General features: G+C 38.5%; 3 protein-coding genes across 4 annotated transcripts; 2 read left to right on the top strand and 1 right to left on the bottom strand.

The window, feature by feature from the left end:
• Nucleotides 1–844: 844 nt before the first annotated feature.
• Nucleotides 845–5,687, top strand: LOC143850742 (WAT1-related protein At4g30420-like). Its single transcript, XM_077359981.1, has 7 exons — nt 845–1,425; nt 1,524–1,592; nt 1,703–1,819; nt 1,937–2,165; nt 2,240–2,398; nt 4,559–4,710; nt 5,366–5,687. Exons 1-7 carry the CDS (start codon nt 1,208–1,210, stop codon nt 5,577–5,579), a joined length of 1,158 nt encoding a protein of 385 aa, XP_077216096.1. The 5' UTR covers nt 845–1,207; the 3' UTR covers nt 5,580–5,687.
• Nucleotides 5,227–16,117, bottom strand: LOC143850743 (tetraspanin-8-like). Of its 2 annotated transcripts, XM_077359983.1 has the most exons (3): nt 15,538–16,117; nt 7,096–7,421; nt 5,227–5,457 (listed from the first exon to the last, which is right to left on the bottom strand). In XM_077359983.1, exons 1-2 carry the CDS (start codon nt 16,036–16,038, stop codon nt 7,113–7,115), a joined length of 810 nt encoding a protein of 269 aa, XP_077216098.1. In that variant the 5' UTR covers nt 16,039–16,117; the 3' UTR covers nt 5,227–5,457; nt 7,096–7,112. The 2 variants fall into 2 exon arrangements, with proteins under 2 accessions (XP_077216098.1, XP_077216097.1); XM_077359982.1 differs by lacking the exon at nt 5,227–5,457 and having other exon boundaries at nt 6,943–7,421; nt 15,538–16,116.
• A 4,583-nt stretch (nt 16,118–20,700) lies between these two features.
• LOC143851098 (uncharacterized) lies at nt 20,701–21,455 on the top strand. The gene has a single exon (XM_077360426.1). The coding sequence runs from the start codon at nt 20,859–20,861 to the stop codon at nt 21,330–21,332; it is 474 nt and encodes a 157-aa protein (XP_077216541.1). The 5' UTR covers nt 20,701–20,858; the 3' UTR covers nt 21,333–21,455.
• Nucleotides 21,456–24,235: the final 2,780 nt, after the last annotated feature.

Raw genomic sequence — 24,235 nt, 5'->3', positions numbered from 1 at the left:
TGAAAGATCTTTCAATAATTATCAGTCGGTAGTTGGCATAAGCATCCCTATATTAAAAGTAAACATACATTGAAACAAACCCGATCTAATGTTGATTGTGCCAACCTTTATACACGTAGAAACTACGTGTAACCAGCATCCAAACCAAACACCTCCTCAATAAATGAAATGTTTGCCATTTTCATCTCAGCACCTTATTGGCCGCATGTGAATGAGATCTCTCTCCATATAGATGTTATATACGCAAGTGTGATATGATATGATTTCCTGGTCTTTGCAAAGCTCTCTCCTTTGTGAGAAAATTATGGGTTTTTTGGAAGATCATAAAATGATCCCAACCATCCGATTTATAGAAGTTTCCATAATGTGAGTCCCTCTTTAGATCAGAGGGTTAGAATCATCCTATGGTAATGATTTTTTGGGCACAATCTATTTACGTCGTGACCCATCAAATGGGCGGTTTGGATTATCATGTGGTGTGGGTTGTACCGTCCATTTTGGAAAACAGGGGCTGTATTCAATTTAATTCCACTATTCCAGCCACTCAAACCCCGCACCCCCCACCCCCAAAAAAAAACAAAACAAAACAAACCCAATTACGGGTACCCGCGGGTTCACCTGACACAAGCCCTGTTTTGGCGGGTTGGGTGACCCGCGGGTCAATTTTGACGGGTCACTCAAATTTCAACCTATACCCGCAAATTTGCGGGTGGGTTAGGTCGACCCGCAAGCACGGGTCGATGTTGCTATAGCTACTCTCGCTCTTCGCCCATATTTGCTCATCACCATATTCCATGATATATTTTTCATGGGTGTCCAACAGGCCCTAAGGCATCGTTTCTTTTCGATATAAAATGGACGTAAAACAAATTTTACACCCTGGAAATTGACACCAAGCATTACAAATTTTGATGAGATTCTCTTCCAACGTTCCACCTTTTCCGCCAAGTCTTGCATAAGACTTGGCATAAGCATCCCTATATTAGAAGAATATATGCATTCAAACAAGCCCGATCTAATGTTGATTGTGCCAACCTTTATACACGTAGAAACTACGTGTAACCAGCATCAAAACCAAACACCTCCTCAATAAATAAATTGTTTGCCATTTTCATCTCAGCACCTTATTGGCCTCGTGTGAATGAGATCTCTCTCCATATACATGTTAAATATGCATGTGTGATATGATATGATATGATATGATTTCATGGTCTTGCAAAGCCCTCCCCTTTGTGAGAAAATTATGGGTTATTTGGAAGATCATAAACCAGCCATGGCTATGTTCGCCTTCCAGTTTGCCTATGCAGGCATGGCTCTCTCCACAAGAGCTGTTCTTACTGAAGGAATGAGTCCCAAGGTTTTCGTGGTTTACAGGCAAGCCATTGCTACTATTGTCATGGCACCCATAGCTTATTTTGCTCGGAGGTAAATAGATTCTCTCTCTCTCCCTCTCTCTCCTTCTCTCTGTTAAGGAAGCATCCTATTTCTCACTAGTTTTATACTTTTTTATTTCATGATACCAGGAGAAAAACAAGTATTGTGCCTTTAGGAAGAAAGAGCTTTTGTATGATGTTTGTTGCCTCTCTTGTCGGGTAGGTTTCTTGCTAGATTTCTCTTAAATGGCTTGCCTTCAGTCCTTTATTCTCTTTATCTGTGTTTTATTTTATTTGTAAGATTATTGTGTTTTGGGGTTTCTATACAGAATAACCATCAACCAGAATTGCTATTTCCAAGGCATGTATTTCACATCTTCTTCCATGGCAAGTGCCATGGGTAATCTACTTCCTGCAATTACCTTCCTGATGGCAGCTTGTTTTAGGTAAATCCTTCTAAACCCATGATTTATTTATCTCAAAACCCCTGTTAACTTATGGAAATGTTCTTAACAAGTTACAATATAACTTTAACAAGGTCCTATGCTATTCAATCTGTTCAGATTAGAGAGAGTGTCTATAAGAAGCTGGAGAAGCATGGCTAAGGTATTTGGGACCATTGTCTGCGTCGTTGGAGCTGTTGCCATGACATTGTTAAAGGGACCAAAGCTTTTCAATGCAGAATCTCTACCACAAAATTCTATTTTCCTGTCAGGAGGTGAGAATTGGATGCTGGGTTGTCTTCTTCTACTGGGAAACAATTGTTGCTGGTCATTTTGGTTGATTTTGCAGGTATTTTTCTCTTAGAAATATTCATGTTTCTAAAGCACTCAAATGTCTGACGCTCTCCTAGTTTTTTTTAACAGGTCCCAATGTCTGATAGCTATCCTGATCACCTATCTTTATCAGCCTGGATGTGCTTCTTATCCACCTTGCAATCAGGAACTCTGGCATTCTTCATAGAACCTGATCTAGGAGCATGGAAGCTTAATTCAAGCTTGAAATTCTTGAGTTGTTTCTATGCTGTAAGTATTTAAATAGAAACCTATAATATCTCTCTCTCCATTTTTCTTTCCTTTATAAAGCATAACATTGAAAAGAAAATAAGGCATTTTGGGAGCCGATTTTAGAAAGGATTGAGCGTAGGTTGGATACTTGGAAGAGAAATTTAGTATCGAGAGGTGGAAGATTGGTTTTAATCAAGGCAGTCTTAGCAAATATTCCTGTATATTTTATGTCTCTTTTCAAGTGTCCTGTCAATGTCTCGTTGAGGATTGAAATGATCCAACGTAAATTTTTGTGGGGAGGTAATGAGGACAAAAAAGGAATCTCTCTGGTGAGTTGGAAGGATGTTTGTGTGCCCATCAAGGTGGGTGGTTTGGGTATTAGAAGATTTAGGGAGTTTAACCACGCTTTGCTTGGAAAGTGGTTATGGAGAATTGGCGAAGAAAGATCTCATTTTGTGGGTTAGGGTCATTTGTAGTAAGTATGGTTGTCAACCCGGAGGGTGAGAGTCTTTCGATAATTTTAAGTCAAAGGGGCTAACGGTATGGAGAGATATTTTAAAAATGTCCCCCCTATTCAACCTGAATATTAGATTTAGGGTTTATGGAGGAGATAGAGTTAAGTTTTGGAGTGATTTATGGTGTGGTGATAGCCCGCTCAGGTTGTTGTTCCCGAAAAATTTTCGGTTTGCGGTGAATAAAGAAGCTATGGTGAGTGAGTGTATGGCTAGTAGGGATGGTGTTTGGGAATGGTGCCAGGCTTATAGAAGAAGGTTCTTTGCTTGGGAGTTAGATTCTGCGGCTAGACTTATGAGGCTTTTGGATAATGGCTACATTAAAAGAAAGGGGATGGATAAGAGAATATGGACTGCAGATTCTTCTGGGTTTTTTTCTGTCAGATCTTTCTATACGAGCCTGATACCCTGCCCGACTCCCTCTTTTTCAGCAAAGGTGTGGAAATTTCATTGTCCGCCGCGGGTTAGTATCTTTGGTTGGGCCGCATGTCGCGACAGGATTCAAACCATTAACTTTCTGAGAAACCGAGGTATGTGGCTTGTTGATCATTGCCCCCTATATCTTGCGGATGGGGAATCTGCGGATCATCTATTTATGCATTGTTCGTTCACCCGGTCTATATGGGGTCGCATATTTCTGAGATTTGGGATTAGTTGGATTTTTCCTAGATCTATTGAATTGTTGTTGCAATAATGGAGCTTTGTGCCTTAGAAGAAGAAAGGGAAAATTTTGTGGGAAGTATGCTTGCTGGCTACTTGGTGGTTGGTATGGAAGGAGAGAAATGCGCGGGTGTTTGAGGGAATGTCCAAGGCTCCTCATTATCTTTATATGCGGATAATTGCTTTGGTTATTAATTGGACGAGATGCCATCAATCTTTCCGGTTTGTCTCAGCGTTTGATCTTTGGGAAGGATGGGGGTGGTGTGCTTGAGTAGTGAGTGGGCTAATAAAGTTGTGCAGAGATGGGAACCACCGCCTCAATGAGTGTTAAAAATAAACTTCGATGGTGCTTACTTTGGGAATCCTGGTCCAACCGGGGTAGGAGGTTTATGTCGTGATGATGCCGGCAAGGTTCTTTGGTCTTTTTGGGGTCCTTTAGGTGTGACTGACGCTACAGAGGCGGAAGTCCAAGCGGCTTTCAATGGCATAAAAAAGGTGAGTAGGGACCGTCCGAAGAGTGTAATTGTTGAAGGGGATTCGTTTAATGTTATCCGGTGGCTGAGGGGTGGGATGGCTCCACCTTGGAGGTTTTTGGATCTTTTTGACGAAAGGGAAGATATATTAGTGGAATCAGATATTGAGTTGATTCATGTTAGAAGGTCTGCTAACGAGAAGGCAGACGCTTTGGCTAGAAGAGGGGTGGTATGCATCTCGATGAGTTGGTCTGATCAATTTCCTATTTGATGGCCTAGTCATTTTGTAATTAGTTTTATTTTTTTTTCTGTATCTTTGGGTATTTCCTTTCGGGTGTCCCTTCCCTTTTGTTTCTTTTATAATATATGCCATTTCAAAAAAAAAAAAACATTGAAAAGAAAAAAATTGTGTTTAGCTGTTATTGTTCAATGATTTGACGATTAGTTCTAAAGAAACAGACGCATTCTATCATCTTCTTTTATTTCATATAGGAGATTTGAGTATCACTTACATTTGCTACTTAATATTACAGGGGATTGTAGGCTCTGGTATGTCCTTTTATGTGCAATCTTGGTGCATATCAAGAAGAGGGCCGCTTTTCTCTGCAATGTTCAGTCCAATTAGCACCGTTATTGTGACTTTCTTGGCTTGCCTGATTCTTCATGAGAAGCTTTATGCTGGAAGGTGTGCTCTAATTGCTAGAAAAACTTTCTATATTCCTAGTTTAATATGGGAAATGTTATCAGCACTACTGTATTTTGATGAGGGCACTCACTTTATTTAAAGTACGGTATGGCCCGCACGATAGGATGATCCAAACCATCCATTAGATGGGCCACAGCCTAAATAGGTTGTGCCCAAAAATTATTTCCATAGGTTGATCCTAACCCTCCGATCTATAGAGGGTTAGGATCAACCTATGGAAATGATTTTTGGGGCACAACCTATTTAGGCTGTGGCCCATCTAATGGACGGTTTGGATCATTCTATGGTGCGGGCCATACCGTACTTTTAATAAAGTGAGGAGTGTCCTCATCAAAATAGTTTTGACTGTATGCCATGCTTAGCATCTAAGCATGTGATCGGCAGTGGGTAATCCATTGTCACTGAAAATCTACCAAGGAATGCTCCAAAGAGGCCTCCTTGGAGACCTCTAAAATTTATGTGTATATAATCTTATATAAGTTAAATATGATTATTTACAAATAGTAGCTATAATAGTTCCAGAAATGATACTGTTATTGGCTTCAAAGATGTGCCATTTTCTCTCACCTTGATGATTGGAATTGGTTTGGTTCTGTGGAGATGGTACTCACAAAATTACTGCTTTTTACTTCAGTTTGGCAGGTGCTGTTGCTATTGTGGTTGGTTTGTATGCTGTGCTTTGGGGTAAAGCAAAGGATCTTGACTTCAAAATAGATGCAAACCCATCTGAGGAATCGATCAAAATAAATGGCTCAGTAGATGAAACATTGGTAATTTGCAAAGTTGATATCAAGGAGCCCTTGCTGGCTGGATTGGATGATCTTGACGAGACTGAATTAAAGCTTTGAGGACTCCAATGGCTATTTTATTTCATGGACTTGAAAAACAATGACAAATATGACGTTTAAGGTCATGGACTTGTTTTAAGATTGATTTATTACAGGTCGTTGATATTCGGTGATTTGTTGGCTCATGCTCTTGGGAAATGATAAATGCGCCCCTTTTCATTACTTGGGCTGGCCTACATCAAATGTGATGGGTTTAAGAGACCTGATTGCCATGTACACTAGTCCCAAGTAATGAAAAGGGGCCAAGTAATGAAAAGGAGCGCATTTATCAATTCCCATACTCTTTTGATCATGCCTCTTTAATTTTACATTTTTCATGTAAGGTTTCTCAATGCTCTCTAGTGATTTTCAACCTATTGGGTATGGTTCTTGTTTGATCTCTGCTCCGTTTGGTTGCCGGGTTTTTTTCTTTTCCTGGGATTTATGTGGGTAAAGGTAGGAGACAAAAGAGGGGACAAGCATTAATTAGAGAAAGATATTACGATGAGTGGAGAGAGAGGGTAGAGAAAGAAAAAGAGACCACCATTTTCAAGACAAGATTTTGCTGATGTCACCAAGAAAAAGCTGATGTGACCACTAAACATTTTCCCACATAAATCCTAGGAAAAAAAGGGATTTTCGCGCTCGATGTGGGAATAGGGGTTGAGAGAACAAGTGATTTTTTCTTTGTAAGAAAGACGATTAAAGGGTTAACATTGTGAGAGAATTTGTTTTCAGATTTCAATATACCCAAGACTACTCTCCCAATGCTTAAATTTAAACAGAAATAAACATCAAAATATAGACTTTTAAATATATCAAATGACTGCAGAATACATCTACAACTTGTGTTCTTCTCTCCTCTCGTTCTCTACAGTTCTCCCACTTTCTCTTTACACAAATGACTACATGTATACAGACATAAGCAACTTCTAATATTCCGAACTACATATAGTAACCATTTTTAGTTGTAGTTCCCATGAGCCTTTTAGATAAAACAACCATCAACATAGAAATCTAACCTAAAATAAGTCTAGGAAACATACAGAGACTTCCCTTTTTAAAATACATCGTAAGTAACCCAGAAGATTACTATGACACTTTAAAAAAAAAAAAAAAATCTGAACTAATATTGGTTCTACATATCAAACAGAGCCCAAACTGGTGTCATAGTAGCTCCTTTTTTTTGTAGGGTTTTGGAATTTGACGAATGAAAATTAGTGTGTATTGAAAAAATGAAGAGAAAGACGACCACAGTGGACGTTTTTGGTTTTGACTGTCAATTCACACTAAAAAAGTTACAGCACAATATAACATCAACATAATATCACTAACACTGCCATTCAGAAAAAAATAAATCACTAACACTATATTTAACTAGCCATTCAAAGAAAAACTCTATATTTAACTAATCCAAATGATAATATCTCCGCTGTACTAAAAGCAGATGAGAAAAAATCCAAAAGAACAAAAAGAAAATCTGATGTCAGGTGAAGATCATGTACCAGTGCAAAAAAGAAATAGGATAAGAAATCACCTATATCTCTAAGCATATCACCCTTTCCATCTCTGGTACGAATTGTCTTCTCTGTTGTTCCTGAAAGCACAGCATCCGATGGAGTATACAACGATGAGGAAGATGAGGAAGAAGATATTCACAATGGCGACCTTCTTCCAGTCTCTCTTCAGATTGGCCAGGATGCCCGCCTTGCACGACTGGCAGTTGTAGCAAAGGATGTTTTTATCATTGTCCCATGCGTTGCAATCTGGGTCAGAGGATGTGGTATTGGCCGCAGGTTTTTGCCACACAGTTGAATTCATGTAGGTGAAGCCACAGCTGGTGGGTGGCTTACAGCAACCAGACTGTACCAAAAGAGAGAGACCCAGAACATGAGATTGGAAATTTCAGTAGGCCCTTCTGGTTCATTGGAACTGCCCCAGAACATGGAAGAAATGCTAATGACAAGTTATAGCCGAGAAATATTTAGAATAGTCTTTAAATTTTGTAATAACATAACCCCACCTCCCCCCCCCCCCCCCCCAAAAAAAAAAAAAAAAAAAACCCTCCACGCCAGCCCCACCCAAGAAGAGGGGAGAAATGCCAAATAGTAGAGAAATCTTTACAATAGGCTTTCAATATTGTAATGACACTGAAATTGCAGATATTGCTCAGCCATTCAGGGATGATACTCAAAACTAAATGCAAAAACCAACTCTACAAAAAAATACAACCCATATACATGTCTTCATAATTCCTGCATTTCTGGATTGAATATGGCAAAAAAAATTCTCAAACGTTTCCTTGTGTATGTGAGATTGAGGTCCATCAGGTGGAGCTTTTTCATCCTAATGATAATATAATACATCTGTAGAGAGGAGAAGATGAGCTCCCAAATCCTGAAGTTACATGGTCATCTACCAAGCAAATTGGAACTCATAAATTCTAAGATGTCACTAATTCTTGGATACTTACAATAAACCTTAAATGTGCTTTTATAGAGCACTTAAGGGATAAACAAAGAAAGAGATAAAGATGAAAATAGAAAGAGATCATCCTAATCTAATGCAGTTGCCTAATCTAACCTAATCAAATCAAATCTTGGAGGATTTGATATTATTCTACTATAGATCTAATTTTATTCTCTAATATGCCCCCTCAAATGTATATGGATTGAAAATCAATATACGTTTGATTACAATAGATATCCCCAAAAAAGATATATAGATATTTGCAAATTTTGATTCACACTGCTAAAATTGATATCCGCCTTTTGTTGATATTGCTGAAGATGATTGCCGCCTATTGTTAAAAAAGTGTCAAATGAAAGATGAGATGCGAAGAGCCTCAAAGAACTGGATTGGACTCAAGCCAGAATGGACGAGTCTTTAGGCCGGTTTTGAATACCAAACCTTCTGGAAATGGGTCACAATTGACCAAAGCCTTTATGGGCAAAAGGGAGCCTTGATGGGCGAGAATGGGCCTCAATGGGCAAGACATCATGGGTCGGCAAGTACCGATCCTCATGGAATTTGACTCTCTCAGACACAAACCTCAAAGAATCGATGCCCCTCAACTGAGTAGAGTGAACAATTTCAGGCACGCACCTCGAAAAGGTACCTCAACTGAATTGAAATGGAGATTTGAAAATTAAAGATTTGGAAGAAAAGAGAAATGAGATGAACGACAAAAAATGACTAATGTAATGATGGCAACAAGACGAAACTATAAACAAAACTAGAAAAAGAGTGCACATATCAAAATGAGGGTGTGATTATCAATTTTGGGATATGTCACATAAGATGAGGTGTGAAGCATTTGGAAGGAATTGTAAAATGCAATTGAGAATATGTAAGAAAATTAGAAAGAGAGGCTGCCACTATCAAATTTTGGTTGTGCAGTTAAGGACAAAGGAAGAAGGTGTGTTGATTAAAGATGGAGGGTGCTGTTTAGCACACTAATTTTCCTTTGATGGAAGGGCTTAGGTCCTTGGTAGAATAGCCACTGTCAGTAACTGTTGGATAGTTGTTTCCAAGATGAATGAATAATGTTGGGCGGAATAGAAAAAAGGACTCAATTTATCTTAAAAGAGCAGTGGCTGGATAACCAATGAAATGGAATATGAAGGCCAAAGCAACTTCTGGATGAATCAAAGAAAGACATTAAAAAAACAATCAGATCTATATTAGAATAATATCAAATCCTCCAAGATTTGATTTGATTAGGTTAGATTAGGCAACTGCATTAGATTAGGATGATCTCTTTCTATTTCCATCTTTATCTCTTTCTTTGTCTATCACTTAAGTGCTCTATAAAAGCACTGTTAAGGTTTATTGTGAGTATCCAAGAATTAGTGGAAATCTTAGAATTTATCATGGTATCAAAGCCAAAGGACTCGAGTTCAAACCTCCCGGATAGCAAAAATCCACATGCGATGGTCGGTCCAAAGTGGGACCACATGTGCCACGTGTTTGCCAAGTGGGCCACACGTGCGGGGGAGTGTTAGAGTATAAAAGATAAATAACGCCTTTCTCCAACAGCTAAACTTTTTGAGAAGTTGGAAAGTTAACAGAAACAAAGAAAAACTAATCTACTCAAGAGCAACCTTAACTAGGGGTGCAACTTGGGTCGGGTTGAACCCGATTTTTGGGCGGGTTGGGTTGACCAAATTTGGGTTGGGTTCGGGTCCGGGTTGGGATTTGGCAACCCGACCAAAATTCGGGTTGGGTTGGGTTGGGTATCAGGCAACCCGACCCAACCCGTAACCCGACAAAGAGTAATACACGTTTTTTACTTTTTGTACTTTGTAACTTCTGACGTTTTGTTGTTTCTTTCCATCCTTTGCAAATATAATAATAGATACTTATCAAAAACAAAAAGTAAAGGGCTAAAGTCACTAAAGTAAAAACCCTAACCTAGAAGAGATCTCAACCGCAAGATTGAAGCATGCAAAAATCGATTGATTGGATGATCTCAACCTTCTTTTTTCTGGACTAAACACCCGCATATCATTGTGATTGTGATTGTCATGTTTTCCTCGCATCATTTGCAGTTATTTAATATGAGCATATGTTCTAGTAGTGTTTTACTGTTTTTTTTCCTTTGGTTTTGAACTTCGGTGACATTTCCGTTACTAAATATCTCATCTAAAATGTCTAAACCCGACCCAACTTGGGAATTCGGGTTGGGTTGGGTTGGGTTGGGTTCGGGTTAGGGAAAAACCAATTTGGGTTGGGTTGGGTTGGGTTAGCCATCCCGGGTTGAAAGTCAGGTTGGGTTGGGTTAGGGTTGGAGGTTGAGCTCCTCGGGTTGGGTTGGGTTGGGTTGGCCTCAACCCGACCCGAGTTGCACCCCTAACCTTAACCTTAATAGGAAAAGAAACTTGAAAGAAAATACAAAAGCCATATCGAGGAACTGCTTCAAAATAAAAGCAAACCAACATGGTGTGAAAATTACTCAGAAAGGTTAGTAAATTCCCAAAATCTAAAGTGTTCAATTAAGTTCAGCATTTAGAATTAGAGAAATCCATGACCCATTCCAACAGATGTCAAGAAACTTTAATGTACCCATAAAAAAACAGAAAATTTAATGTCGATGGAAACCCAAATGCTAACAATTCATTAAAGATCTAGAAGTATAGCAGTGGAATAACAATTTGAGAAGCTTTCTTAGAGTTATACAAGAAACCATATAGCAAAATCTTTCAGAAAATGCGGAGATATTAGGGTCACTAATAATAGACCTTCATGAAATAAATGATTAAATTGAAGAAAATACAGGGATACAATTTCTCAAATATCCCAGAGAAATAACAAAATTAGAAAATCAGTCAGATATCCGGAATAATGAAATGTAAATTTAACACGTGCACTATCATCATAACTAAGAAAAACTCACTAAGAAGAATCCTAATTTCAAGAAATTTCAGAACCCAAATTGGAAAAAAAGCACACTTGAAGTATGCAGAGATCTGGAGAATTAAGAACATTCAGTAAGATGAAGGGATCCATGCATTTAAATGAAAAAATCCCAGTAAAAACCCAAACACTCCCCCCCCCCCCCAATGGGCAGAAATAAGATCTAGAAGCTTTACTAAGATTGAAGAACTGGATCGTCAGATCAATAATAAAATTCACGAATAAAGTGTGCCAAGAGTTTGAAAATTCCAAACACTGTTTGTGAAATAGTACCCTAGATCAAGAAAACTCAAAACCCTGATCCTGAAATGTATCATTGCTCAAGAATTTGTTGTGGTCCACACATGCCAGATCGTGAAACCCTAGATCAAGAAAGTACTACAATGTTACAAACTCAAATCAGTTCACAACGTGATTGATCTTCCCAGAGGGAAGATCGGCCTCTTGAACCACTTTGAGGGAAAGGTCAGTCCTTCTTTGTGTGCAAAGACACAATTTTCGGGATAAATTTCTTCATTGATTTGAAAAAGACTAATTACATGCTATTTATACCAAATAGAAAACATACTTTGCAGCCACTTGACCACTTCCTCTAAAACTCCTACCCAAACAAATCTACACAGCACAACCTTTATCTCTAAGAATTCTACCCATATCAAACAAATGCAGAGCGAACTCCATAAACTACAAAAATCTAAAGTAATTTATTCCACCCAAGCGGATACCCATCTATGCACGTAACATTCCACCCACCTTGAATCAACCTTGTCGACAAGGTTGAGGATGATTAAGCGTTGGCCAGTTGTTAAGGAGTTCCGTGAGCCTTTTTCTTGGTTGAGAACTTTCACAATGTCACAGTGGAAACCCCAATTCATACGACACCCAAATTCATATGCCCATGCAGGGATCCCAAAATCCTTTTGGCTCCGGCTCTCGGAGATCTTGTGCAAGGCTTTTCAAAATTCTTCTCTATTCTCTTTTTATTTTTCTTTCTCACTCCCTTTCTTCTCTTTGTCTTGCAATCAGTCACCATATCCCATGTCGTCATTAAAGGGTGAGGCATCTCTATTTTGAAATTGATCTTGTTAACTTACCAACTACTCTAAAAGCGTAGGCTGTTGGAGAAATGTGTTATTTAACTTTTATACTTTAACACTCCCCCGCACGTGTGGCTCACTTGGCAAACACGTGGCACATGTGGTCTCACCTTGGGCCGACCATCGCATCTGGATTTTTTTTTTTGGGAGGTTTGAACTCGAGACCTTTGGCTCTAATACCATGTTAGAAACTTACCGACTTCCCCAAAAGCTTAAGCTGTTAGAGAAAGGCGTTATTTATCTTTTATACTCTAAAAGATCTCATCATGGCATTCATCAAAGCTCCTACATTTTATTTTTTTTGAAATGATTTGAGTTTTTTATGATGGTTGTGTGTGCGAATCTTCTTGATGGTTTTAGACATTTTGATAGGAATGACAGATTTTCTGGCAACGAACTTGTCAGAATCGGCAAGGTTAAAAATCATTCTTCTTTTTCTTTTCTTTTATTTGCTTTCTTTCTTTCTTCTTCTTTTCTCCCATTTTCCTGATTAGTTTTTTCTTTTCATTCTGCAAGCATTCTCGACGGCAAACTCATTAAATTTCACTTAGCTTCTTCAGACATAGAGGTTCTTTTAACTTCATGCTAAGTGATAGTACCATCTTGTTGAACTTGATATTCATAGAAGCTAGATGCCTTTTGTTCTCTCTCATTGTCTCCTCTCAATGATCCATTGTTTCTCCAATATGCTTCTACCAAGGCTGGATATGCCAAATGGAAAACCCAATTGGTAGTGACCTGACCACTTCCTCTAAAACTCCCACCCAAGCCAATCTAGACATCATAACCCTAATCTCTAAGACTCCTACCCATATCAAACAACTAGAGAGCAAACTCCACAAACTACAGAAATCAAAACTATTTTATTCCACCCCAAGCAGGACCCATCTAGGCACATAACATATTTGAAAAGAAGTCCAATTAGACCAATCTAACATAAAATTAAGTGGAAGCAGAATACCCTAATCTCACAAGTGTATATAAACCAAACAAAAGCCCATGTCATGAAATCAATTACACTTCCCAAAGAAGGAAAATCCAGTGCCCTTAAAAATTCAACAAAATTTAGGATAAGATCAAGAATGCCTTTTGCGAAAACTTTCAGAAATCAAGAAAATTTTAGTAGCCCTAAGAATTTATAGAAAACAGTTTAAATTAAAATAGAAATGAAAACCGCATCAACAGAGCTAAAAGAAATCCAGAGATAAAAATAAAATCATGTGTTTAGTAAATTCCCAACACAACAAATCTAGGCAAAGCCCAAAACCTAATACATTCAAGAATCTTCACAAAATAGGAAGTCCAGTCACACATAGATACCTGAAACCCACAAAAAGCTTAAATAACTTAAATTTTATCATAAAAAAGCCAGACCAAGAAATACCATAGAAAATCATTAAAAAAGCAATAACTTTTCACTATTTAATTATAAAGCCGTAAAAATAAAACTTTAGAATGTTAAAAAAAAATCCCAACAAGATTCCCAATTTCAGATTTTTTAGGAAAAAACAAAAAGAAAATAAAAGAAAAGAGCCAAACGGTTGATAGAAGGATTCAAAATTGGTCCAGCTCCTCTTCAGTTGTCCTGATGCAATGAAAGTTATGAATTTAAAAACCATCTTAAAAGTGCTACGAATTTGTGACATGACAGATCGAACTTCCACATATCTAGGGTAATCGGCATACATTTAGGCCCCGAGGTGACTCAATGTATTGCAGGGATAATGGGGTGTAAGGTGGACAATTTTCCTTCAACATATTTAGGTTTGCCTCTGGGAGCGGGGAGACCTAAGAAGATGAATTGAGACCTTATCGTAGAGAGAATAGAGAAGAGACTAGATACATGGAAGCAAAATCTAGTCTTGAAGGGTGGTAGAATAATCCTTATAAGCAGTTTTGGCAAACATTCCAATTTACCAGAATTTGGACATTCCAAGCTCTTCTCAAGGTATGTGCGTTTGGATGGGCTGCTTTCGACGATAGAATTCAGACGGTGAGTTTCGTACGAAAATGGGATATGTTGATCATTGACCATTGTGCATAGAGCCCGAGGAATCAGTCAATCATATGTTTTTGCATTGCAAAATAGACAAGGAGGTGTGGAGCGGTATTTTGGATAGATTTGGAATGACACGGGTGTTCCCCGCCAATCTTATAGATCTTCTAGATTGTTGGCCGTCTGTTCCATGACGAAAGAAGGAATGATCCTTTGGAATGTCCGTCTCTTGGCAACAATTTAGGTACTTTGGAAGGAGAGAAATGCTCGAATTTCCAAAGGATATGCCAAGATCTCTTCTCTTTTCTTCAATGCGATGGCCCTAACGATTTCATCGGTGAAAATCCTTCCATGCTTTAGAGGTTTGTCTTCTTCAGATCTATGTTAAGGGTGGAAGGATGTGTGTTTTAGTTCATAGCAGGGTACTGTGATAGTGCAGGAATGAGAACCTCTAACCCCAGAGCTCTTGAAACTCATTTTTGAAGGCTCTAGCATGGGGAACCCATGACCAGCCGGAATTGGGGGGAGTGCTAAGGGATGAGATGGGGTTAGTGAGATGGGCGTTCACGAGCCACATAGGAGTTACATACTCCGGTGAGGCAGCAGTGCATGCAGTGCACCAGGGTATCAATCTTGTGAAGAATGAAGCCATTGATATTATTCCCCCAAAAAAATAATAATAATAAAGCCATGGATAAAGTGGTGGTGGAAGGGGACTCTCTCAATGTAATCCGCTGGTTTAGAGGCTTGCATGTTTACCCGTGAATATTTGCTAGATACTTCGATGAGATTCACGATTGGGTGATAGTATCAAGGGTTTCTTTTAAGCACATCAGGAGGTCTGCTAACACTTAATAGTGCAGCCGATAAGCTAGCCGGGGTTTGCAGCTTTTTGATTTCCTTCCTTAGACTTTTTTCCCTTTTTCTGCTTCTCTCATCCCATGGGAAAGTCGGTTTTGTTTTGGTAGTTTTCTCTTCTTTATGCTTTGGCTTTTGTATTGAGTATTGACCATCATGGTCTTCCTGCTTTGCTTTTTCGCTTTTTAATGAAATCTATTTGCCATTCAAAAAAACCAAAAGAAAAGAGAAAGGAAGAAGAAGCAAGAGGAATACCAATCAAGATCGTTTCTTGTTTTTTTAGTCGATAAGAAAGAATTTAGGGTATAGGAGAAAAGAAGAAAAGAAAAACTAGTTTAGGGATTTTCTACTTCTCTTCACACTGAGGAAAGTAGGTTTGTTTGTTTTTTTTGGTAGTTTTCTGTTCTTTAGTCTTTGGCTTTTGTATTGACTCTCCCTCTTTTTCACTTTTTAATGAAATCTACTTGCCATTAAAAAAATAAAAGAAAAGAGAAAGGAAGAAGAAGAAGCGAAAATAGAATAAACATAGTCTCTTGCTTTCTTTAATCTAGAACTTTGGGTTCAAGATTGAGGAGAAAAAGAAGAAAACAAAAACTAAAGATGGTGTTTCTACCTGAATCGGCGACAAATTTTTCGCATAAAATTCAGCCTGTGGCAAGTTCTCATCTTCCAAACTCTTACAAACCTTACTATCCTGCAAACAACTCTTAATCCTCCTCCAGTTCTCATCACTACTCACCCTTTTCTGCAACCAATTCGAATAATCCCCCAATCGATACTCTTTATACCCTCGTTGGGATACGATCTTTCCTGCCCCTTTGTTGATGACAACAAAGGCGAAAATGGTGAAGCAGAAAATCAATACAATGAGAAGAAACATGACTACGAGATAAACCCATAGAAGCCATGAGACACGGCAACAAGAGCCAATGAGGCCCGAGAGAGATACTATTAGGAGAAATACGCCCAATGCGATTATGGGTTTTTCCAGAAATTTCTCACAGTCTGAGCTCGCACGAGTACTCAACCAAATCCCTCCTCCTAGAATAGGGATTGAGAGGAGGAGAGTGATAACGTTGAGGAGGCCGATAAGACTGTTACTCACACGAACCATCTTTGGAAAAGAGAGGAAGAGAAAATGATCAGAATAGAGGAGTCAATGCGGGCGAGTGTAAATAAGGTTTTGCCCCAGAATCATTTTTCCATAGGATGATCTTAACCCTCTGATTTATAAATAGAAGTTTTCATAATGTACAGTCTTTCGGTAGATCGGAGGGGTTAGGATCGTACTATATGGAAATGATTTTTGAGGCACCACATAATCACGATGCGGTCCCCACAAATGAACGGTTTAGATCGTCCTATGAAGTGGGTCTCATATGGTGTGTGGCCGTATAGTTCTGCATTTTTCAAAAGGTATAGTACTGCCCGTTTGATGGGATGATCTGAACCATTCATTGTTGCGCAGGACATAAATCATTTCCATAGGATGATCCTAACCCTTCAATTTATAGAGGTTTTTAAAATGTGCAGTCACCCTATAGATTGGAGGACTAGGATCATCCTTTGGAAATGACTTTTAGGGTACAACCTGTCCGCCCAACAAATGAACTGTTTAGATCACATTATCAAAACCTCAATAGATCAGAGGGTTGGGAACATCCTATGGAATTGAGTTTTGGGCAAAACCATTTACGGCATGGCCCAACAAATGAACGGTTTAGATCCTACTATGAATTTACCCATACAGTAACTTTTTAAAAATACCGGGCTATACCCACACATCATATAAAATCTATTCAGTCTTTACTTGGTTCTCTTCAAGTAAAGAACCAATTAAAGTGTATTCTACTATACCAGCGCAGGACGCTCAAGAGTCCAATTGTCCAAAAAAACAGGGCCTAGATAAAATCGAATTTACTGTTTGTATCTGTAAAACTCACCAAGCCCGCCCATCCTATGGTGAGAAACATCCAAATATAACTGAACGTTTATACAAAATTTCTGATGAATTTTTCCTTCAAACCCGACGAGGCTTCTTGAGTGAGTCAAAAACGACCAAGCCTCCATGTAAAATTATTAAATAGTAAGAAAAACAGAGTTTATTCATTATTAACCATTTTTCTTACAAGTTCTCCAGCTATTTCTTGTACCTTGGTTAACTTCTATGTGATGGAAGATGATCCAAATCCTAGTACTCAAGTCCAAAGCATCCAAAAATGCTAACCAAAGTAAGGAAAATCCTTGGTCTCTTAGCCTTACTTAGTTACCTTCTCTCTGTTCCACTGCTCGCTGCGGGGATATCCCTAATGTACATGAGGGATTACGACTGCCAAGATCTTTTGAAAATCCCTAATGCACAAATTTTGATTGGAGTGGGCTTACTTATCATATTTTTCATTAGCAATCTTGTTCATCATGGGGAGTACCTTTGTAGGGGGTTACAAAATGGAGAGCCGGGCGGTCTCACTTCGCCAATGGCGCTTAAGCGTAGTGTCACACATACTGAGATTAGGAATAGTATTAAGGCTAGGGGTGTAAATGAATATTCGAAAATTCGATTACCGTCCGCGTCCGAATCTGTTTAAAGCGAATATTATCCGAATCTGTTTCAAGTGGATATTATCCCAATCCGTTTATGAGATATCCGGCTCTTAGCGGATGTGAATCTGGTTAATGGTATATCCGATCCGTTTAACATCCGAATCCGAGAAGTACATCCTTTTTATTTATTATTAATAATATCATTAATATTTATTTTTAGTAATGACACACTATCTTTTGTTTCTAAAAGAAAAGTGAATTTTATTTTTAGAAAAAAAAACAAAAAAAAAAGTATTTTGGGTGGGAAGTGGAATAATCTCTTATTTTAAGGGCACTCTTAGAGTTTGACATGGCTTCTTTATGAAGCAACAAATGTGGCCATTAGAATGAAAGAGACAAATGGATGATGGTGATTGAAAGAAGATGGCATAGCTTCTAGAGAATTCGAAAGCAAAAGGGCAATTTAAGTCATTGATGCTAAAAGGGCCATTCATTCGAGGAGTAAGGAGGAGAAAGATAAAGTGATGCAATTAAATATTCAGATTTACCGGATAAACGGATACGGATAATATCTGACGGAATCGAATTCGGTAATAGATATTAAATATCCGTCGAATTCGAATTCGAATCTGAATTCGGATAGTTTATATTGTAATCGAATTCGGATATAGCCATATCCGCTTCGAATTCGATCCGTTTACACCCCTAATTAAGGCGTACATTTACGATGCTAATGTGTGTTTCGATTGAGGCTTTAAAACAATGGCACTAACTTCCTATGAATTTAACAGGCGGAAGCTATTGCTAATAGTGGCATGTCTTTTATTTTATTTTTCTTAATCTTTGGTTGTTTAGACACACAAGGTTTTTTCTTTTTTTTTGAATGGTACAAAAAATTTATTGAGAACAGCAAAAAGATATAAACACGACCAAGATGGTTTGGATACAATGTTTCTATAATCCATCACTGTAAAATCCTGGATTTAACAAGCTAAAACATGAATTGTAAATTTTCAGGATTGTAAAATCCAAGTTTTAGGAAGATCATCAAATTTATCAGCAGCCAGTTTTTGAAAACTCACATAATATTGTTAATAACGTCGAATTTCTTTTTTATTTATTTATGTATACGTGATAATCAACTCATACCCTCGATAGTCAACCTTGCCAATGGGCTTTTGTAAGGGCACAACCCTTCACGTTATCATTCCTCTAAATAATTTTCCGTGGAAATGTTAACCATGATAAACAAAATTGCAGATCTTAAAATTCCACAAAATTGAGGGATGTTTACCAAGTAGTAGAAAAAACTTTCAAAGAAAAAAAATTCAGAAAAGAATATTGTTAACCTTATCAATATGCCAAAGCTCCAGAGCTGATGGAACGCGCTAGGTAAGGCCCTTTAAACCTATCCCATGCGAGGGTCCCACCCAGTCTCATACCTAGGCGAGCCCCCACTTAGGACTGTAACATACCACCATGCGTCCGCACCCGCCGTGGACTTTTTCCAGGTAGCCCTTTCCACAGGTCGCCCCTTCCGTGACTCGAATATGGGACGTGGTGGCTGCTCTGATACCAAATGTTAGGTACCTTACCAATACACCAAAAGCTCCAGAGCTGATGGAACGCGTTAGGCAAGACCCTTTAAAACTGTCCCATACAAGGCTGGGTCCCACCTAGTCCCATACCTAGGCAGGCCCCCCACTCAGAACTGCAACAAATACTTTCTAGGGAAAAAAAACTTGATGCACATTAAAAAAGGGGTGATGATAAATTCGCACCCGCTCTAGGATAATTCGGACCCCTTGGAGGAGGGTATGTAGCAGACTTTAACCTTCTTATAGTCAATTCACACTAAGAGGGAGGCAAATCATTCTACAGGGGTGCGAATTTATCATTGCCCTAAAAAATGCCCTTATTATTATTTCAAGTTCCTTTTGTTGCTAATGACAATTATGGCAATGGTGATTAAGTCAAGTTGCTGCAAACATCCATCTCTCTGTGGAATGGGTACATGAATGCCATATTCCGGGACAAATCAGGGGACCGTGAGTACGAAGGTGAGGAAGCATATTGGTGTCTTTCTAATTACAATGGCTGTTTTCCTCATTGTGACTTATACCTTACGATTCGTCATCACCATGTCGGAGAAATACAATACTTAGGAACTGAAAGGCCTTGTTCTCCACCTCTAACTAAGAAAAGAAATCTCTATTAAGCTAGTAGGATTTTTTTTTGGTTTGAGAGTTCCTGTGAATGAATTAAATATTTCATTTCAGACACATTTTTTCAGATGCATACGTTTTACGGGTGGATTTCACCTTTGTCGCCACTAAATGTGTCACCAGAAATAAGCCCATTCACTTTTTGTGAATGGCTGAGATTATTCTAGCTGAAAATAGGTTGTTTAACCCTAGTAATTCGTGCAAAATTGAATGGGATGATTTTGGGTGATATACTTGGGTGTGACGAAGGTAAAACGTCCTCATGTATTCTATGTGTTTCTCGAGTTTCTCATGTGTTTCACCCATGTTTCACGTAAGTTTTTCATGTTTTCTCACACATTTCTCATATATTTACCGTGTGTTTCGGAAATAATCCCCGATTTTTTTCACATTTCAAAAGAATCTATTCATATGCGTTTCTCAAGCGTTCGTTTTAGATTTTGAGTACCGATTTTGAGTCAAAAGCTGATTATATATTGGATTCGATATTTAACACAATTTTGAGCCCATTAATCAATTTTGGAGTCAAAATCGATTCTCAAAATAAAAACGGAACAGGGCCTAAGTAGTTCATGTCATAGTGGTTCTTTCTGCATAGGCTCTTGTGAAGGGTGTCTTGCAGGGATTTTGGGCCTCACGATAACCAATATGTTTACCATGTGTATAGCCTTAATTATTATGCTGGTAAAGATCCTATGATCCCAACTCATATTAGCCCTTACCACGACAACACGTGTTATATGTTCTGGGGATAAGGCTTTTGAATTGCCTAAATGAGCCCATTACACACACTTGAGTGCGGTAGGCAATGAGCACCACCCACCACAAACGTGCCCAATATTCAAAGACCGCGGTAAAAAAAAAGGCTCCACTAAAACACAAGCTCTCTTCTCCTCCACAACCTCTACTTTTATCCCACCAGTTTTCCAACAACCACTTTCTAACACTTAATTCCAGCAATTCACACTCCCAAAACACATGCACCATCAACTCAGCTATAAATAGGTGAAACCCCTAATCCCTTCATCACAGAAACACTCCACACACACTTGTACTTATAGCAGTGTTATACAAAGCCAATTAACCATACTCTCTTTTTGCAACGCATTCCATATTTTGAATCTTAAGACATTAGACGTCCCAAAGGGTGTTTGAGTGAGAAAAAATGGCGTGCATGAAATCTCTTTCTCTTGGATTGCTTGTTGCCTCCTTGGCATTGGTTGTAGAAAGCCGCCCTGCAAGAAAGGATTTGGGTTTGGGCGTAGGCAGTGGTCTAGGAGTTGGCGTGGGTGCTGGTGAAGGCCTTGGCTTGGGAGATGGCATGGGTTCAGGCGCTGGTTCTGGCTCCGGTTCTGCTTCTGGATCTGGTTCGCTTTCTGGTTCCGGCTTAGGCTTGGGTTCTGATGCAGGTTCATACTCTGGATCATACTCTGGGTCTGGTTCTTGTTCCAGCTCCAGTCATGGAATTGGGTGCGGGTCAGGCCGGGGTCATGGTTCTGGTTCTGGTTCTGGTTCTGGTTCTGGTTCAGGACTTGGTGAGGGTTCCGGTTCTGGGACCGGTTCGGGGTCTGGTTCAGGTCATGGGGAAGGTGAAGGTTATGGGTCTGGCTCGGGGTATGGTGGTGGTGATGGCAAGTGAGCGAATGTAATGGTAGAAGCGTAATAAGCACTATTTTGTACGTAAATAAGACAATGGTGTACTGTTAATGCATGTAGTCGTTGGAAAGTTTACTTCATAATGTTATATTTTGTTTCTTCTCTCTTTCCTGGTACGAGTTTTTTACACTTCCATGAAATTCGATTCTACCAGCTTACCCCATTAAAAAACCTCAGTTTATATATAGATATAATAAATAATAAGAGAGATTTTATGCCATATTCAAAAAGAAAAGAAAAGAGACAGAGAGATTTTATATGCTGTGTGCACGACAAGTCCAGTAAGTTTTCAAAAGTATTGTGGGGCCCACTTCATAGGATGATCCAAACCATTCTTTTGTGGGGCACAATCGTAAATAGGGTGTACCCCTTAAATCATTCTACGTATAGGGGGTGATGATTTAAGTGGTACAATCTATTTACGAATGTGGCTCAACAAATGAACGGTTTGGAACATCCTATGAAGTGGGCTCCACACTACATTTCCCGAACATCGAGTTTTTGCCCATGCAATAACATTAGCAGAATCACCTTCCACTTTCATGAAGTAAGTTGGGGAAATCATCTCCACAGATTTTGACAGAACTAAACAAGCAAATCAATAAGATTGGAATCGTCGAATGAATACAAAAGAGTCGTAGAATATTAAAAATATACTAGAAAATAGATATTCACACTCCTATTTCTTGATATTAACAGCCATCTTTTTCTTTTACATTGGTAAGACTGTCACATATCAAAGAGAGATTATATGATGAGTGGGCGGACACACGCTAGTATTGGTGGCACCATGGAAGTACCGCCCTTGATAATTGATCCAACTGCAGCATCTTAAAAATTGAACTGCTGTTGGATGAATTATCAAGGGTCGTGTCCCCCCCACTCAGCATATAAAATCTCCTTATCAACGACCTTCTCTTTGTTTAACATTTGTCACAAGGAGATGGCCTGTGAAGCACAATCCAGCCAATCAACCAGTGGACCCACATGTGCAAATCAGAGAAATCAACAGTGCAATTTGCATAAATTACTAAATATAAGTCTATTCATATCTTATCAGATCTGCAATTTCTCTAATATGATCGAACATATAGATTCATCTCAACCTTCACTTCTCCAAAACGATTATAATCAGTTGATGAACAGAGCTTACAGAACATGCCAAACACTATCAGATCAGCCATAAATTTTAACCAGAGTGCAAATTCTTGATCATTATCATGAAGAACGAATTATCCAAATGTATGGGTGGTCTTAATATGAGCAACTTACCATAGGGGAAGTCCTGATCCATCAATCATTGAGAGAGACTTTGATAAACCAAGAATGAACCAGATCCACCGAAAAGTAAATTATTGAGATCAATGAAGAGATTTCTTGTCATTTGGTAGGTATTTTTACAATCTGAATGCTCACATAGACTTTGATCGAAGAATATGATAAAGTAATTGAATCAACATATGGGCTTGCTCTTCGGATCAGTCGATCATTTGGGACCAAAGACTGAATACACGAGATTAAGCCCATGTCAATCAAAATTCCCTCGGTACCGGCAATCCCATAGACAAAATGCCCTGCCAGCCCCTTTTACTACTTTGAATTTTACCAAAATTCCCTCTTAAATCCTATTTTTCAAACTGTCCACAACAAATTGAGCATCCCACTTGCACATTCATATCATGAAACCGGCCCAAGCATTAGATCATCACTTTTAAACATTGATCAAGGTCTAATCAAGGGCTAACATCCTGGCATTTCTACAGCTACCCTTTATTTTGCAAGAATATAAAGTTGAAATTTCTAAAAAAAAAAAAAAAAAAGTACTTGATTTCTTGCATCATAGGGGAGCGAACTGCCTTGATTGATATGATTAGCAACAACCGTTAATCAAATTTTGACCAATGGCCATGGTTTTTTCATGGAAAATGACCTATATTTGCCCCCTGATATTACTCAATCAGAGATTGGCACCTATTTTTTCCAAACTTAACCCCCAAAATTACATTGTTTGTTCTATAAAGATACCACCACCCCTTTGATTTGAACACCTTTGAGAGGGTTGCACCAAAACTCTACCATTTTTCAGTTGAAATTCATCAAAAATACCTTGTAAATATAACATATGCACCGGAAGATGTGCAGCAAACAGATTTAACTACAAAAGTGCATATAAATTGGAACTGTTACTTTATATGGTTATGATCATAATGTCGAGATAACAAGCCAAAGCCTTCACCTAGGTTTTGTTTAAGAGACAATGCCTTGTTTATGATTTGGTTGAGTAGATTTTCCAGTACATAATATTTAAGGAATTATACAACCCTAGCAAGTCTCCAACTATGTGATAACCATGCATGAAGACTCTTTATGCATTCCCCTTGAAATAGACAAATAGGGATGGATGTTACTTTGACTATTGAGTCATCGTTTGAGGATGAATTAAAAAATCAATTTCAATGAGTCATTTATCAGTCTCGACTTTTTTTAAAAAAAAGGCGCAGAGTAAAACTAAATATATTCATCACAATTCATGGTAACACTAAATGTTGAAAACTCGGACTAGTATATGCACTCGGCCAAGGTAAAACAGAGTCGATTCGGGTGAGTCACTGATTGATGCAGTCAATTTTTCCCTATAATGAGTGAGTCAAAAGAGTTTTTTACTAAATTGATAACTTCAAATTCGGATTCCGGGTAGAACTCGACTAAAGTAAAACCAAGTCGATTGTATTGATTATCTTCCAAAGTTTTTAAACAAAATAATGCTGGTTAGGGAATAGAGCACCATAGGCATTGCACAGGTGTAGAGTAATCATAAGCTGGGGGACCTCATGTGGATGAGTCATATATATGACATAAATTGCACCATTGGGACGACAGTAACCA

Source organism: Tasmannia lanceolata, unplaced genomic scaffold, assembly GCF_043159265.1.
Source record: "Tasmannia lanceolata isolate RefF3 unplaced genomic scaffold, GAP_Taslan_0.1 ptg000018l, whole genome shotgun sequence".
Lineage (NCBI taxonomy): Eukaryota > Viridiplantae > Streptophyta > Magnoliopsida > Canellales > Winteraceae > Tasmannia > Tasmannia lanceolata.
This window is presented reverse-complemented; position numbering and strand designations above follow the sequence as displayed.